The following is a 17,721-nucleotide window of genomic DNA, read 5'->3' on the forward strand; positions in this document are numbered from 1 at the left end:
GATGAAGATGCCCATATCAGCTGTTCAGATTTACTTTACAAAAGAGAAGTGTAGGATACTTATCTTCTTGCCTTATTTGTATTTGACTTCATTAAATGTATTTATATTAACATTTGGTGCAGCCGGGCTGGAACAGGAGGGGATAGAAAGAGAGAAAAAAGGAAGACAGAGGGGGGAATTGTGGGGATAAGAGGGGGATTAGACAGAGAGACAAAAACAACAACCAACACAACAATAACAACAAAAACAACAAAAACAACAACAACAACAACTAGTTGAGTTCATTTTATTAGTTCTTCAGTCAGTGGTCAACAAAAGAAACAAACAGTTTTACATAAACAAACAGTTGTACATTTATAAATTGAAAATGTTGCAGACCGAAAGGGTTTAGGCTAAAGTTGAACACTTATTGCTCTTAACCCTATAAACCAGGGGTACCCAAACTTTTTTTTAACTCGGGGGCGCATTGGGTTAAAACAATTTGGCCGGGGGCCGGGCTGTATATATGTGTGTATATATATATATATATATATATATATATATATACACATGTATATATATATATGCATGTATATTAGGGGTGTGTGAAAAAATGTATTCGAATACGAATCGCGATTTTCACGTTGTGCGATTCAGAATCGATTCTCTTTTTTTTTTTTTTTTTTATCAATCCAACAAAACAATACACAGCAATACCATAACATTTCAATCCAATTCCAAAACCAAACCTGACCCGGCAACACTCAGAACTGCAATAAACAGAGCAATTGAGAGGAGACACAAACACGACACAGAACAAACCAAAAGTAGTGAAACAAAAATGAAAATAATCAACAACAGTATCAATATTCGTTATAATTTCAGAATAGCAGTGATTAAAAATCCCTCATTGACATTATCATTAGACATTTATAAAAATAAAAAAAGTGTCACAGTGACTTACACTTACATCGCATCTCATAAGCTTGAAAACACACTGTGTCCAATGTTTTCACAAAGATAAAATAAGTCATATTTTTGGTTCGTTTAATAGTTAAAACAAATTTACATTGTTGCAAACAGTTGATAAAACATTGTCCTTTACAATTATAAAATCTTTTCAAAAAAAAATCTACTACTCTGCTAGCATGTCAGCAGACTGGGGTAGATCCTGCTGAAATCTTATGTATTGAATGAATACAGAATCGTTTTGAATTGGAAAAATATCGTTTTTGAATCGAGAATCGCGTTGAATCGAAAAAATCGATATATAATCGAATCACAACCCCAAGAATCGATATTGAATCGAATCGTGGGACACCCAAAGATTCGCAGCCCTAACATATATATATATATATATATATATATATATATATATATATATATATATATATATATATATATATATATATATATATCCATCCATCCATCCATTTTCTACCGCTTATTCCCTTTCGGGGTCGCGGGGGGCGCTGGCGCCTATCTCAGCTACAATCGGGCGGAAGGCGGGGTACACCCTGGACAAGTCGCCACCTCATCGCAGGGCCAACACAGATAGACAGACAACATTCACACTCACATTCACACACTAGGGCCAATTTAGTGTTGCCAATCAACCTATCCCCAGGTGCATGTCTTTGGAAGTGGGAGGAAGCCGGAGTACCCGGAGGGAACCCACGCATTCACGGGGAGAACATGCAAACCCCACACAGAAAGATCCCGAGCCTGGATTTGAACCCAGGACTGCAGGACCTTCGTATTGTGAGGCAGACGCACTAACCCCTCTGCCACCGTGAAGCCCTATATATATATATATATATATATATATATATACTAACATGCACACGCATACACAAGTCTCCAAAACATACTAACATGCACACGCATACACAAGTCTCCAAAACGTTAACCCCCATCTTGCTACAATAAAAAACGAATAAAGGAAAAATATAAAAAGTGGTACTGTTTTTATAGTGTATATATATATATATATATATATATATATATATATACACATATATATTCTCCTCGCGCACTCATTGACTGAAAGAACGCGCACTTGCCGCTAATGATGTCAAGTTATCGATGGGAAAGTGCATTTTTTGACCATATGATTTGCCTGAATGGCTAAGAGATTAAAATCGATTAGAAAGGACAGATTTAAAAAAAATTAAAATTAAAAATAAAATAATGTAATTATTTATTTATTTTTAACTTGAGACTTCCCGCGGGCCAGGATTTTTGACGCTCGCGGACTGTAGTTTGGGGACCCTTGCTATAAACAATGTCAAATACAAGATGGACTTCCAAATTTCGTGAAAATTTCCTTTGCACAACATATTATAAATACACCTTGTACGCAACATAAACACTGTTCAGTTATTTCAGTTATATACACAGTAAAGACATGTGAAATATCCTTATACACATGTTAGTTAAACCTTTGTAGCAATTAGAAAGGTATATACTATATACAAGCAATTATACTTCCATTATTATTTATATCCCACATTTAGTTTTTTTAATTAACATTGATCATAGTGTTAACTAATGTGTTGATTCAAGAGTGATATATTTTTTCAAGACATTGGTCTTAGAGTGTTTTTTAAATGTGTGAATGGAACTGGAGCAATTTAAGGAATCATCCAAGCTGAACAGATGAACCCCCCTGACAGAACCACATCTACTTTTTAAGCTCTTTTTATGTTTGCTTTCTGAAAGACAGCTGAACCTCTGAGGTCATAGAGACTCTCCCTCGGTTTCAACCTCTCCTGTAGACACCCAGGCAGCATGTGGTTATGAGCTTTCTACGAGCTTTCTTGAACTTAAATCCAAGATTTGTGACTGTTGGTTTTAAATAAGGCATCAAGGGGTCCAGGTCACTGGGGGGGGGGGGCATTCTGTTTGACTTTGGAGTCAAATAAAATTACTTTCATCCTGTTCTCATTTAAATTGAAAACGTTTACCGCCAACCATGCTACTATCAGTCAATCAATCAATGTTTATTTATATAGCCCTAAATCACAAGTGTCTCAAAGGGCTGCACAAGTCACAACGACATCCGCGGTACAGAGCCCACATAAGGGCAAGGAAAAACTCCCCCCAGTGAGACCTCGATGTGAATGACTATGAGAAACCTTGGAGAGGACCGCATATGCGGTCCCCCAACCTCCCCCAGGGGAGACCGAAAGCAATGGACGTCGAGTGGGTCTAACACAGTATTGTGAAAATCTAGATCAGTGGTTCTCAACCTTTTTTCAGTGATGTACCCCCTGTGAACATTTTTTTAATTTAAGTACCCCCTAATCAGAGCAAAGCATTTTTGGTTGAAAAAAAGAGATAAAGAAGTAAAACACAGCACTATGTCATCAGTTTCTGATTTATTAAATTGTATAACATATTGCTCATTTGTAGCGGTCTTTCTTGAACTATTTGGAAAAAAGATATAAAAATAACTAAAAACTTGTTGAAAAATAACAAATAAAGATTTCTACACATAGAAGTAATCATCAACTCAAAGTGCCCTCTTTGAGGATTGTAATAGAGATCCATCTGGATTCATGAACTTAATTCTATACATTTCTTCACAAAAAAAGAAATATTTAACGTCAATATTTATGGAACATGTCAACAAAAAAAATCTAGCTGTCAACACTGAATATTGCATTGTTGCATTTCTTTTCACAGTTCATGAACTTACATTCATATTTTGTTGAAGTATTATTCAATGAATATATCTATAAAGGATTTTTGAATTGTTGCTATTTTTAGAATATTTTTGAAAAATCTCACGTACCCCTTGGCATACCTTCAAGTACCCCCAGGGGTACGTGCACCCCCATTTGAAAACCACTGGTCTAGACCATAGTGTATCTAACATAATAGTGATATATGTTTATATTATATCCTCAAGACTATTTAAAAGTGATTTTGAACTTGTGTCACTTTTCTTTTTTAAAGGGACATAGATTTGTGTATCATCCACATAAAGATGATATGATATTTATACCGTATTTCCTTGAATTGCCGCAGGGCATATAGTATGCGCCTGCCTTGAATTACTGCCGGGTCAAACTCGCTTCGCAAAATAACTAGCGCATGCTCAGTATTACCGCCTGGTCAAACTCGTGATGTCAGGAATGACACTTCCCCTGTCATCATTTTCAAAATGGAGGAAGCTGATTTCAATACCGGTAATTTGAAATCGCATAAAGGGAAGAAGATTAAGAGCTATTCAGTAGGATTTAAGGTCCAGGTTACATCACACTCAAATTTTTACTGCATGCCTTTGGTAAGTGCCGGAGTGAGAAGAGGTTTTAAAATAATTAGCGCATGCTTACTTTTACCGCATGCCTTTGGTAAACGCAGGAGTGAGAAGAGGTTTTAAATTAATTAGCGCCCCGGCAGCAATTCAAGGAATAACGGTATTTATTTTTTTTTTTATGTGTTGAATGGGTTGGGTGTACACTGGAAACAGGTGTGGTCCTAGGATTGAACCCTGAGGCACACCACAGGACAAGGGAGCATAGGCCCACGCCGAATCATCAATTTGGATCTTAAAAGTTCTGTTTGTCAGATATGACCTGAACCATTTCAAGGGTGTGCCTTTTTTTTAACCCACACATTGTTCTAAGCGACTAATGAGATTTGTGTGATCCACTGTGTCGAATTTTGTCGCCGTGTTGTTTTGTAGGGATCTCTAAAAACCAAGGTTGCTATGTGGTGAAATGTATTTTTCATGCTCAAAAAAAATTCCTTTGGAACCCTGACGACTTTCTTTGCATTTCCCTTGGTGTTTTTTGTCCTCGCATGTCGGCATGTGCACACCTCTGTGCCTGCGTGCAATTCTGGTCTGCTGGCCTGTGTCCCTGTATGTCTGTGTGTACGCACGTGTGTGTGTGTGTGTGTGTGTGCGTTTGTACGCGTGTTTGTACGTGTGTGTTCCAGGAGAGCCAATGGTTGGACAGCGTATCTCTCCTGATCAAGGATACATTAGAAGGGGAGATGCTGATGATCGACAATCTCTCTGGTTCTGTCTTCCACCATTACTCCTCCCCACCACTCATCTGTAAAGACTGCAGGGGCCACCCACAAGAGGTACCACCCCCATGTGACGTTGCCACGTGCACATATGCAGCACCCATGCACATGTTAAACGTTAGAAAAAATATATTTAAATGGAGAGCATGTTAACGGAATTAGTTTATTTGTTTAAAAAAAATACAAAGAAAATAAGATCCATCCATCCATTTTCTCCCGCTTAATCCCTTTTGGGGTGGCGGGGGGCGCTGGCGCCTATCTCAGCTACAATCGGGCGGAAGGCGGGGTACACCCTGGACAAGTCGCCACCTCATCGCTGGGCCAACACAGATAGACAGACAACATTCACACTCACATTCACACACTAGGGCCAATTTAGTGTTGCCATATTTAGGTTAAATCTTCAAATAAGATGTCGAAAGTATTGTTATTACTTTGTCGGGGAACACATTTGGTGGCAACCAAAGTATATTGGAATCTCCAAGGTTGAACACAATCATAAACAAATAATGAAAACTATAAGATGCTGGTGGACCTCCGATTTTTTTTTGCCTTTGAAACTATTATTCCCATATAGTGATGTCCCAATACCAATATTTCGGGACTTTTTGGTACATTTCGATACTTTTGTAACTAAAGGGGACCAGAAAAAATGGCATTATTGACTTTATTTTAACAAAACATATGTTTTAAACATATGTTTTGTTATTGCAAGTTTGCCCTTGAATAAAATAGTAAACATACTAAACAACTTGTCTTTTAGTAGTAAGTAAACAAACAAAGGCTTCTAATTTAGCTACGTCATTTATCATTCTGTTATTTTGTCAAAATTATTAAGGACAAACTTCAAAAATGGATTATTAATCTACTTGTTCATTTACTCTTAATATCTGGTTATTTTCTGTTTTAACATGTTTCATCTACACTTCTGTTAAAATGTAACAATCACTTATTCTTCTGTTGTTTCATACTTTATATTAGTTTTGGATGATTTGGGGTATCAATCCGATACCAAGTAGTTACAGGACCATATAGTGGTCATATTCAAAGTCCTCATGTGTCCAGGGACATATTTCCTGACATTATAAACATAACATACATTTTAAAAAAGCAAAAGATTTTTTGATGCTAAAACCACGCACAGCCTAGGCACAGAAACATGGATCATACTTGCCCGGTAGTACTGACCGGTTTTGGTCCGTGCCAAATAAGTACCGGTTCCAATGTCCATCCCAATTGAACAAGCATGATCTTAATGTGAGACATTTTATTTTTGTAAATCTAATTAAACAGTGTCGGATCGACTGTTTGCAATACAATCCTTTCGACTTCCTGCCGACCGTCTTCAATTTCTGTTGAAATTTTATGTCATCTTACTTACTAATCACAGTAACAATCTAAATGTTATCTTACCACTGCACCTTAACCGTAATCTGAACACGGAAGGGAAGCACCGACCACCTCTGAACGACGTGCGCAGCAGGCGTTTGATGCAGAGATGTCGCCTCATCTCACGGCGAAAAAGAGTCCTTCCTTGTCGGGAAAACAACTTTGTTATGGCTTAGAACATGATATTTCCAGAAAGAGGACAACTTTCCCTTGTCCATTTCTGCTCGCTTGTGGTTCATCAGTATCATGTGAACTGCAGCCCACTATAGCACTGCCTGACGGTTAAAATGGACACGTGTGTTTTAATCGCCTATTAAAAACATGAGTGCCGTTATTGAAATTTAAAGTTCACACGTTATTATCGCGTTAACTTTGACAGCCTTAATATAGATATATATATAAAATAGTTTTTATTTATATATTTTGTATTTTTTCTTTTCGCATCTACTGCAGTCCAGCTGCGCCAAACACTAAATATATCCAAACATTATCCGCACTTCTCTTTTGTAAAGTAAATATGTACCAAAGATATTGGCATCAACCACTAGAATATCTTTTTTCCTAAGCAGTTGAACAGACCAGATAAAATAAAAAATATTAAAAAAAAATATGTAACACTTTAGTATGGGGAACATATGCACCATTGATTAGTTGCTTATTAATTTAGGGTTAGGGAAGACTCTTAGTTAATGGCTTACTGGTTGTATAATAAGGCCATGCAGAATAAGGCATTAATACATGGGTAAATGGTAAATGGGTTATGCTTGTACAGCGTTTTCTACCTTTTTTATTTTTTAAGGAACTCAAAGTGCTTTGACACTATTTCCACATTCACCCATTCACACACACATTCACACACGCATTCACACACTGATGGCGGGAGCTGCCATGCAAGGCGCTAACCACGACCCATAGGGAGCAAGGGTGAAGTGTTTTGCTCACAGACACAATGGACGTGACCAGGATGGTAGAAGGTGGGGATTGAACCCTCAGATTGCTGGCTCGGCCACTCTCCCAACTTCGCCACACCGTCCCCATAATAAATACCTAATAAGTACTTAATAATGATTAATCAAAGGCCTACTGAAACCCACTACTAGCGACCACGCAGTCTGATAGTTTATATATCAATGAGGCCAATATTAACATTGCAACACATGCCAATACGGCCGGTTTAGTTTACAAAATTCCATCCATCCATCCATCCATTTTCTACCGCTTATTCCCTTTCGGGGTCGCGGGGGGCGCTGGCGCCTATCTCAGCTACAATCGGGCGGAAGGCGGGGTACACCCTGGACAAGTCGCCACCTCATCGCAAAATTGCAATTTTAAATTTCCCGCTGTGTTTCTTGTTGAAAACGTCGCGGAATGATGACGCGTGCGCGTGACGTCTCGAGTTGGAGGGGACATATTAGTGCTGCACCACTTGCGGCTAAAACTCGTCTTTTTTTATCGCGCAATTACACAGTATTCTGGACATCTGTGTTGCTGAATCTTTTGCAATTTGTTCAATTAATAATGGAGAAGTCAAAGTAGAAAGATGGAGGTGGGAAACTTTAGCCTTTAGCCACACAAACACACAGTGTTTCCTTGATTAAAATTCCAGGAGGTGAAGGTTTACTATGGATCAGAGCGGTCAAGCGAACATGGATCCTGACCACTTATCAACCGGCAGGTTTCAGTGAGAAAATTGTGGTAAAAAGTCGCCTCTTACCGGGGATCTGCGGAGCTTGCGCCGTCCATGCAGCTGCCATGACTTCCCTCAGAGACTGGCGTCAACACACCCGTAGACACACCCCTCCGACTATCAGGTACTATTTAACTCACTAAAACACTAGCAACACAATAGAAAGATAAGGGATTTCCCAGAATTATCCTGGTAAATGTGTCTAAAAACATCTGAATCGCTCCCAAAGCAATCGCCTTTTTTTTCTTTTATTTTTACTTTTTTTTTATTCATTAATTTTTTTTCTAGTCCTTTGCTATCAATATCCTCAGCCACGAATCTTTCATCCTCACTCCAATTAATGGGGAAATTGTTGTTTTCTTGGTCCGAATAGCTCTTGCTGTTGGAGGCTCCCATTATAAACAACGTGAGGAGGTGAGGAGCCCTCACACCTGTGACGGTATCGTCTGCTACTTCCGGTACAAGTAAGGCTTTTTTATTAGCCACCAAAAGTTGCGAACTTTATCGTCAATGTTCTCTACTAAGTCCTTTCAGCAAAAATATGGCAATATCGCGAAATAATCAAGTATGACACATAGAATGGACCTGCTATCCCTGTTTAAATAAGAAAATCTCATTTCAATAGGCCTTTAAGAGCCAATTTTTTTACTAATTTGTGTGTTATTAAGCTAATTAATAAAGTCATTAATGGTGCATATGTTCCCCATACTAAAGTGTTACCAAAAAATTGGACGTTTCACAGACCGGATGTTGGACGCTGGCAGGCTGTAGTTTGGGTACCCCTGGGTTAGACCGTTGTGTTGCGCAAATGCCAAAATGTCCACGACTGGCCAAAATGTGCCGGGAAAAATTGCAGGGATTTTTATAAAATTGTGGAGATTTAGAGAAAATAATTTGCAGGGATTGGTTAAATTGACATCAATTGGCAAAATGGCAAAATCCTGGCGGTACCAATTAAGTGACTGCTGACAGTCTGCTTACCTTACGTATCTCTCTCCATATATTCGCCTGTTTTGTGACATTTGAATATATATTGTAACAACTTTGGGTGCTCCACTGTAAATAGTAAGTTTTCCAGTAATCTCTTAATTAAATCACACACGGGGTGTCCAAAGTGTGGTCCGTGGGCTAATTATTTAGCGGCCCGCCACACATTCTGTAAATGCTATTGCAAAAAAAATTCAAAAACATTAAAAAAAGTGGAATAAGGTGAAATCTAACAAGGAACAAGTTGCAATGTTGCAAAGCTGTCATGCAGGCTGTTTTTCTTGTCTTTCTCTATTTTGCTTTTATTTTCATTGCTCCAAAAGAAAAAGGATTAAAAAATATATATATATTCTGATGAATTATCGACCTATTCAAGGCTCCAAATATTTCACTTAAATTTTTTTACTGAGGAAACTATTGCATCTATTGCGTGGTTGCCATATAAAAATGTTTTCTTTAACAAAAGAGCATAAAACCAACAAAATAATAGTTCAAACGTAAAATCAACCAATATATTTTTAAAGTTCATCTTGTAACTTACTGTAAGTGTTGAAAGTAAAACAAATAATAATAAAAATTTATCAGTGGCGGACCTTTTGGACCCCTAAGATATTTAGTGGGATTTTATTTATTTTTTCACTGTGGTTACTCAGAAATAATAATACATTGGTATCTTGCATTATTGATCTTTTTAAGGCTCTAATTACTTCAGATCAAACATTGTTTTCTGAATGTTTTGGGCAATGGGGGAAATACTGCATATTGCAGTTTTATTACAAAAAAACCCAAAGTTGTCTTTGACTGAAAAGGCATAAAATCGTTAATTTTTTTTAAACTTTATATCAACCTGAAGTTGATCGAGATTTACCGTAAGCGTTACATAAAAAATACAAATAATATTTTGACTTATTTTTAACATGGTAATGACGGAGACCCTTTATGGTCCCCGGGAGCCCTAAAGGTGAAAAATTAAAAATAAAAAATAAATCCAAATACATTGTTATGATTTGAAAACTAAAAATATCAAAACGGCCTCCGCATGTTTACATTTTTCCGTGTGCGGCCCTCAGCGGAAAATGTTTGGACACCCCTGATCTATACGCATTACAAAAATAAAGTTTATATACGAGGCCATTTGATGTGATGGCACACACACACACACGCACACACACACACACACAAGAAGAGGCATTTGCAACGAGAACGTTACACACTCAGGGCTTCATCCATCTCACAGAACACGGTGAATGGAAAGTACTCTGCAGGCATGCCCCGTACACACGTGAATGTGTCTTTCAGCCTGTAATGTAATGCATCGTGTAATACCGACTTTCCATCCAAGCAGTAGATGAATAAGGCCCTCCAGCCCCTTCCCACTGCATGTACTGTAACCCCCCCCCCCTTAACACGCATGTGTGCAACTCTCTCCTACTACTTGTGGGTTCACTTTGCTGACAGCAGGTCGAGCGTGCGAGATAAACTCAGCAACATTTTGTCCTGTCCCAGTGTTGTCCGTCACGGTGACAAAGTGCAGCGGGCCAGCTCAAGAGGAGCAATAACCAGGCTCTACGGCGTCTCACCTGTCAGTCGTGTTTTCTGCCTGTCTGCAGATGCTGTCAAACCATCAATCTCACCTGCCTACTTCTCCGTACTTCTTTCCTTCTGATCAGTCTCTCTTTCTGCTGCATTCTAACCTCTTAATGGTGTGTTTTGTGCGCGACAAGGTGGGTGTTGCTCACATGGCGTCCGTCACCTGTTTTTGCGTTTGGTTTGTGACGGGGGACGCAAAAGTTGCACTGGGAAGCAATATCCATCACAGTAATGCCTAATGAGGACATCCCCGGGGGGAGGCTGACTACATTTCAGTCTGCAGGGGGCACTTGAATGGTGCACGTTCCACAACATTATGTCTGGTGCTATTATTTTTAGACGACACCCCGTTAAGAGCTGCGCCGTTAGTCTCAGGAGCTACTTTTAACATGTTTGTCAAGCGGAACAAATGAAGGAGTAGCAAACAAAATTGCATTTTACAGGTAAGGGCACGAGTGAGCGTAACATATTGTTTACATTATGCATGCTTATTTATTTCCATCAGTTGTTTTGTACCATATATTTCGGACCATAGGGCGCACCGGATAATAAGACGCACTGCCACTATTTAGGTCAATTTTCATACAAAAGGCGCACCAGATTATATAGTGGGGCAAAAAAGTATTTAGTCAGCCACCGATTGTGCAAGTTCTCCCACTTAAAATGATGACAGAGGTCTGTAATTTTCATCATAGGTACACTTCAACTGTGAGAGACAGAATGTGAAAAAAAAAGTCCAGGAATTCACAATGTAGGAATTTTAAAGAATTTATTTGTAAATTATGGTGGAAAATAAGTATTTGGTCAACCATTCAAAGCTCTCACCGACGGAAGGAGGTTTTTGCTAAAAACCTCACGAAACATGGCCCAATTCATTCTTTCCTTAACACGGATCAATCATCCTGTCCCCTTAGCAGAAAAACAGGCCCAAAGCATGATGTTTCCACCCCCGTGCTTCACAGTAGGTATGGTGTTCTTGGGATGCAACTCAGTATTCTTCCTCTAAAAACGACGAGTTGAGTTTATACCAAAATGGATACATGGATGATACAGCAGAGGATTGGGAGAATGTCATGTGGTCAGATGAAACCAAAACAGAACTTTTTGGTATAAACTCAACTCGTCGTGTTTGGAGGAAGAAGAATACTGAGTTGCATCCCAAGAACACCATACCTACTGTGAAGCATGGGGGTGGAAACATCATGCTTTGGGGCTGTTTTTCTGCTAAGGGGACAGGACGATTGATCCGTGTTAAGGAAAGAATGAATGGGGCCATGTATCGTGAGATTTTGAGCCAAAACCTCCTTCCATCCGTGAAAGCTTTGAATGGTTGACCAAATACTTATTTCCCACCATTATTTACAAATAAATTCTTTAAAATTCCTACAATGTGAATGCCAGGATTTTTTTTCACATTCTGTCTCTCACAGTTGAAGTGTACCAATGATGAAAATTACAGACCTCTGTCATCATTTTAAGTGGGAGAACTTGCACAATCGGTGGCTGACTAAATACTTTTTTGCCCCACTGTAAGTCGCATTAAAAGGGTCTTTTTTTTTCCTACAAAACCAGTGAATTTGGCACATTGTGTAATTCGTGAAAATAAAAACCGAATACAACGATTTGCAAATCCTTTTCAACGTACATTTAATTGAATAGACTGCAAAGACAAGATACTAAATTTTGTTTTTCAAATAATCATTAACTTATATTTTAATGGCAGCAACACATTGCAAAAAAGTTGGCACAGGGGCATTTTTACCACTGTGTTACATGGCCTTTCCTTTTAACAACACTCAGTAAACATGTGGGAACTGAGGAACCCAATTTTTGAAGCATTTCAGGTGGAATTATTTTCAACAGCTTAAGTTTTTCAACAGTACGGGGTCTCCTTTGTGGTATTTTAGGCTTCATATTGCGCCACACATGTTCAATGGGAGACAGGTCTGGACTTCAGGCAAACCAGTCTAGTACCCGCACTCTTTTACTATGAAACCATGCTGTTGTAGGACATGGCTTGGCATTGTCTTGCTGTAATACGCAGGGGCGTCCAATATAACATTGCTTGGATGGCAACATATGTTGCTCCAAAACCTGTATGTACAAACCCCGTTTCCATATGAGTTGGGAAATTGTGTTAGATGTAAATATAAACGGAATACAATGATTTGCAAATCATTTTCAACCCATATTCAGTTGAATATCCTACAAAGACAATATACTTGATGTTTAAACTGATAAACATTTTTGTTTTCTTTTTTTGCAAATAATCATTAACTTTAGAATTTGATGCCAGCAACAGGTGACGAAGAAGTTGGGAAAGATGGCAATATACTGATAAAGTTGAGGAATACTTATTTGGAACATCCCACAGGTGTGCAGGCTAATTGGGAACAGGTGGGTGCCATGAATGGGTATAAAAAAAGCTTCCCAAAAACTGCTCAGTCTTTCACAAGAAATGATGGGGCGAGGTACACCCCTTTGTCCACAAATGCGTGAGCAAATAGTCAAACAGTTTAAGAACAACGTTTCTCAAAGTGCAAGTGCAAGAAATTTAGGGATTTCAACATCTACGGTCCATAATATCATCAAAAGTTTCAGAGAATCTGGAGATTACGTGGAGATCACTCCATTTAAGCGGCATGGCCAGAAACCAACATTGAATGACCGTGACCTTCGATCCCTCAGACGGCACCTTATCAAAAACCGACATCAATCCCTAAAGGATATCACCACATGGGCTCAGAAACACTTCAGAAAACTGTTGTCACGAAATACAGTTTGTCGCTATATCTGTAAGTGCAAGTTAAAGCTCTACTATGCAAAGCAAAGCCTTTTATCAACAACATCCAGAAATGTCGCCGGCTTCTCCGGGCCCAAGATCAACAAAAATGGACTGATGCGAAGTGGAAAAGTATTCTGTGGTCTGACGAGTCCACATTTCAAATTGTTTTTGGAAATTTCGACATCGTGTCATCCGGACCAAAGGAGAAGCGAACCATCCAGACTGTTATCGACGCAAAGTTCAAAAGCCAGCATCTGTGATGGTATTGGGGTGCATTAATGCCCAAGGCATGGGTAACTTACACATCTGTGAAGGCACCATTAATGCTGAAAGGTACATACAGGTTTTGGAACAACATAGCATCGTCTTTTTCATGGACGCCCCTGCTTATTTCAGCAAGACAAATGCCAAGCCACATTCAGTACGTGTTACAACAGCGTGGCTTCGTTAAAAAAGATTGCGGGTACTTTCCTGCCAAGCCTGCAGTCCAGACCTGTCTCCCGTCGAAAATGTGTGGCGCATTATGAAGCGTAAAATACGACAGCGGAGACCCCGGACTGTTGAACGACTGAAGCTCTACATAAAACAAGAATGGGAAAGAATTCCACTTTCAAAGCTTCAACAATTAGTTTCCTCAGTTCCCAAACGTTTATTGAGTGTTGTTAAAAGAAAAGTTGATGTAACACAGTGGTGAACATGCCCTTTCCCAACTACTTTGGCACGTTTTGCAGCCATGAAATTCTAAGTTAATTATTATTTGAAAAAAAAAATAAAGTTTATGAGATTGAACATCAAATATCTTGTCTTTGTATTGCATTCAATTGAATATGGGTTGAAAAGGATTTGCAAATCATTGTATTCCGTTTATATTGACATCTAACACAATTTCCCAACTCATATGGAAACGGGGTTTGTAGGTTTCAGCATTAATGGTGCCCTCACAGAGTTACCCATGCCTTGGGCATTAATATACCCCCATAGCATCACAAATGTTGGCTTTTTAACTTTGTTTTTATTTATGATTTACACAATGTGCCAACTTCACTGGTTTTGGGGTTTGTACAAGCACTTCCTTCTGGTCTACATAGTATGTAACAGTCGTTCTTTGGTAAAAATGTTGCATAGATTATGTTTTACAGACCATCTTCAAGATGCTTTCTGACCGTGTCTTCAGGATGCACCGTTCTAATTAACGTGCCTCCACTTGGACCACGTCCCTTCCCCGTCAACTTAGTTGCATCGGTAGTTGTAAGCACTTCCATAGCGTGTCTACTGACAGATATAAGTTAGAACCGTAGGCTACTTTGAATTAGAAATGGCAACAGTGGAGGATGAATGCCCCACAACAAGAGGATTTAGTAAAAGAAGGAGCTTATAGACTACCGTGTTAGACTACGATGGCGGACCGGCGCAAAATTTGGGGGACTTATGCAAATCCCAAAAACACAATCAACAAGAAGAAAAAAAAGTCCAGATAATATGTATCCTCATCGGTGCCATTTTAGGGTCCTTATACACACAACACCATAATAATACCCGTATATTGAAGGACAGTACGTCTGACAACAGTAGCCGTAATACTACGTGGTCCATCAAGCGGTATGAATTCGTAGCTTACCAAAGTTGTACCAAAACATTCTGACAGATTTTTTGAGCGCCTTGTGTAACGTGATATATTCTTGATGAAAACATCAAAGTTTTGGTGTTGCTTGCTCGCCAGTACTTGCTAGCGTCATTTATTGAACAGGCGTCAACCTGCAGTCCATACATATATCTTATGTGTAACTGCCATCTATTGGTCCCAGTTGTCAATTACACCTTGTACCACATAAAATTGCTTTGAGGTGGGTAAGCACAACCAGAATTAATACGTACATAAGGCGCACTGTCGATTTTTGAGAAAATGGAAGAATTTGAAGTGCGCCTTGTCGTCCGAAAAATATGTTACTTATAGACATTGTAGAAAGAGTATTAGAAATAATTATTTTGCTACAACAACACTTCTGAGTATATGTAACATGCACGTTATGCTGTGCTGTGATTGGATGAATGGTGGGGGATGACTTTTGTTCCCCAGCCATTTGAACATGTCAACATATAGCATAAATTCCGTTTTGTTAAATGGTGTGTGGAAACTATAACGCTACAGTTTTTTTTTTCTTACTACATCTGCCCTGGGATGTGAATTACTGAGATCTGTTCCTCGCACCAGATCAGGATGGCGGAAATCGAGCAGGCTTCGCTGAAGTCGGAGCAACTCAACTCAGACAAGTCTTCGTCTCCCGCCCTCCCGGACGACCTCAGCTTGGACGAGCACACGGCCTACCAGCTGCTCGTGCGAGAGAGCAAGGTTGGTGGGATAACGAATGCATGTATTCGGTTTGAACAGCTGTATCTAATTGGAAGCCCACTTCGTCATACTTGCCAACCTTGAGACCTCCAATTTCGGGAGGTAGGGGGTGGGGGGCGTGGTTAAGAGGGGAGGAGTCTAATTCACCAACGCGAGTATTTCATATATCCATCCATCCATCCATTTTCTACCGCTTATTCCCTTTGGGGTCGTGGGGGGCGCTTGTGCCTATCTCAGCTACAATCGGGCAGAAGGCGGTGTACACACTGGACAAGTCGCCACCTTATCGCAGGGCCAACACAGATAGACAACATTCACACTCACATTCACCACACTAGGGCCAATTTAGTGTTGCCAATCAACTTATCCCCAGGTGCATGTTTTTGGAGGTGGGAGGAAGCCGGAGTACCCGGAGGGAACCCACGCATTCACGGGGAGAACATGCAAACTCCCCACAGAAAGATCCCGAGCCTGGGATTGAACCCAGGACTACTCAGGACCTTCGTATTGTGAGGCAGACGCACTAACCCCTCTGCCACCGTGAAGCCTATTTCATATGTATATATATATATATATATATATATATATATATATATATATATATATATATATATATATATATATATATATATATATATATTAGGGCTGGGCAACGATTAAAAATTTTAATCGAAGTTAATCACACTATTTCTCTGATTAATCGTGATTAACTGCATTGTATACGCAAAGCCCAATAATGAATTCAAAAGTAGTGTGTAGTGCACCTTTATTGGAATATTCTCCCACATGAACAAAAGCGCCAAAACATTTGTTGTGCAAATACAATTTAAATCAGTCCTTGTTAAACAGTAGCAGTTAAATAGCATATTTTATGAAAATCCACTCAAAAAATGTAAATACAAACATTTAAGCTTATTACTACCACTGCCAGGGTATTTAAGTTATCCTGTTTGTTATGGAAAATAAATATAATCTACATACAAATCTCTGAGCCACAATCATAACATCTGAACAGGCAATTTCTGAGGTAACAGCAGAAACGTTTATTTTTATCAGAGATCTTATGTTTAAAAAACCTATATTATAGGTAGTGGGCTGTTTTAGGGATTTTTTGATCAAATTATCCGTAGTAGCAATATTAATAATGTTGTGTTTATTCTGCGTAGTGCACTTAAAATAATTATGACCATATCTAGGAATTGATATGATGGGAATTTTCCGATTGTTTGCTTGGTGCTTTGATAAACTGAACGCATATACATGGTACTATATTGTGATGTTATGAGCCAGGGAATAAAATAACTACCCTACCCAGCATGCAACAGGAGTGACGAGCATGCGCGGTAGCCCGGTATAGGTTGTGTGTTGCCATGACGGCATCTTGTATGTTGTGATATGCACGCTCTGAAAGTAAACGTTAAGAACTCAGACAACACGCCTCGTCTGCATTATTCATAAATAGACAACACACATACTCTGCTGCTTCACAGGCCGCTGGATGTAGCCGGCAAAGTATTCCCATGCTAGCTAGCCGGTCTAGCAAGCACGCGTCATTCAGTCCAAAACGGCCCGATCTATCCACATCCAGAATTGTCTGGCGGTCGTAAGTGATCCCGGAGTGACCACGCTGTGAACCAGCCATGAAATTTGCAGAATTGTCCGGTATTTTTGCCAAATGTTCCAGCTTCACCAAGAGCCCCCCGACGTCGAAGCCCGTCCGGGCGACGCCATCTTGTTAAGAAAAGGTGTTAACAAAATAAAAGCATGTAAACAACATAAGCAAATGTGCGATAAAATAATTGTCGGCGTAAATAGATTGATGAGTTAACTTGTAATTAACGCATTAATTTGCCCACCCCTAATATATATATATATATATATATATATATATATATATATATGGAGCTAGACGTT

General features: G+C 39.2%; 1 protein-coding gene across 2 annotated transcripts in view; it reads left to right on the forward strand.

The window, feature by feature from the left end:
* Positions 1–17,721, forward strand: part of cacna1ia (calcium voltage-gated channel subunit alpha1 Ia) — a 520,467-nt gene that overhangs the window by 491,499 nt on the left and 11,247 nt on the right. Inside the window, exons 33-34 of one of the 2 annotated variants that reach the window (XM_061885398.1) lie at positions 4,927–5,076; positions 15,670–15,807. In XM_061885398.1, coding sequence (XP_061741382.1) covers positions 4,927–5,076; positions 15,670–15,807 — 288 coding nt within the window. The remainder of the gene's footprint in view (positions 1–4,926; positions 5,077–15,669; positions 15,808–17,721) is intronic. The other variant, XM_061885399.1, reaches the window with a different exon arrangement.

The sequence above is a fragment of the Nerophis ophidion genome, linkage group LG23, assembly GCF_033978795.1.
Source record: "Nerophis ophidion isolate RoL-2023_Sa linkage group LG23, RoL_Noph_v1.0, whole genome shotgun sequence".
Taxonomy (NCBI): Eukaryota; Metazoa; Chordata; class Actinopteri; order Syngnathiformes; family Syngnathidae; genus Nerophis; species Nerophis ophidion.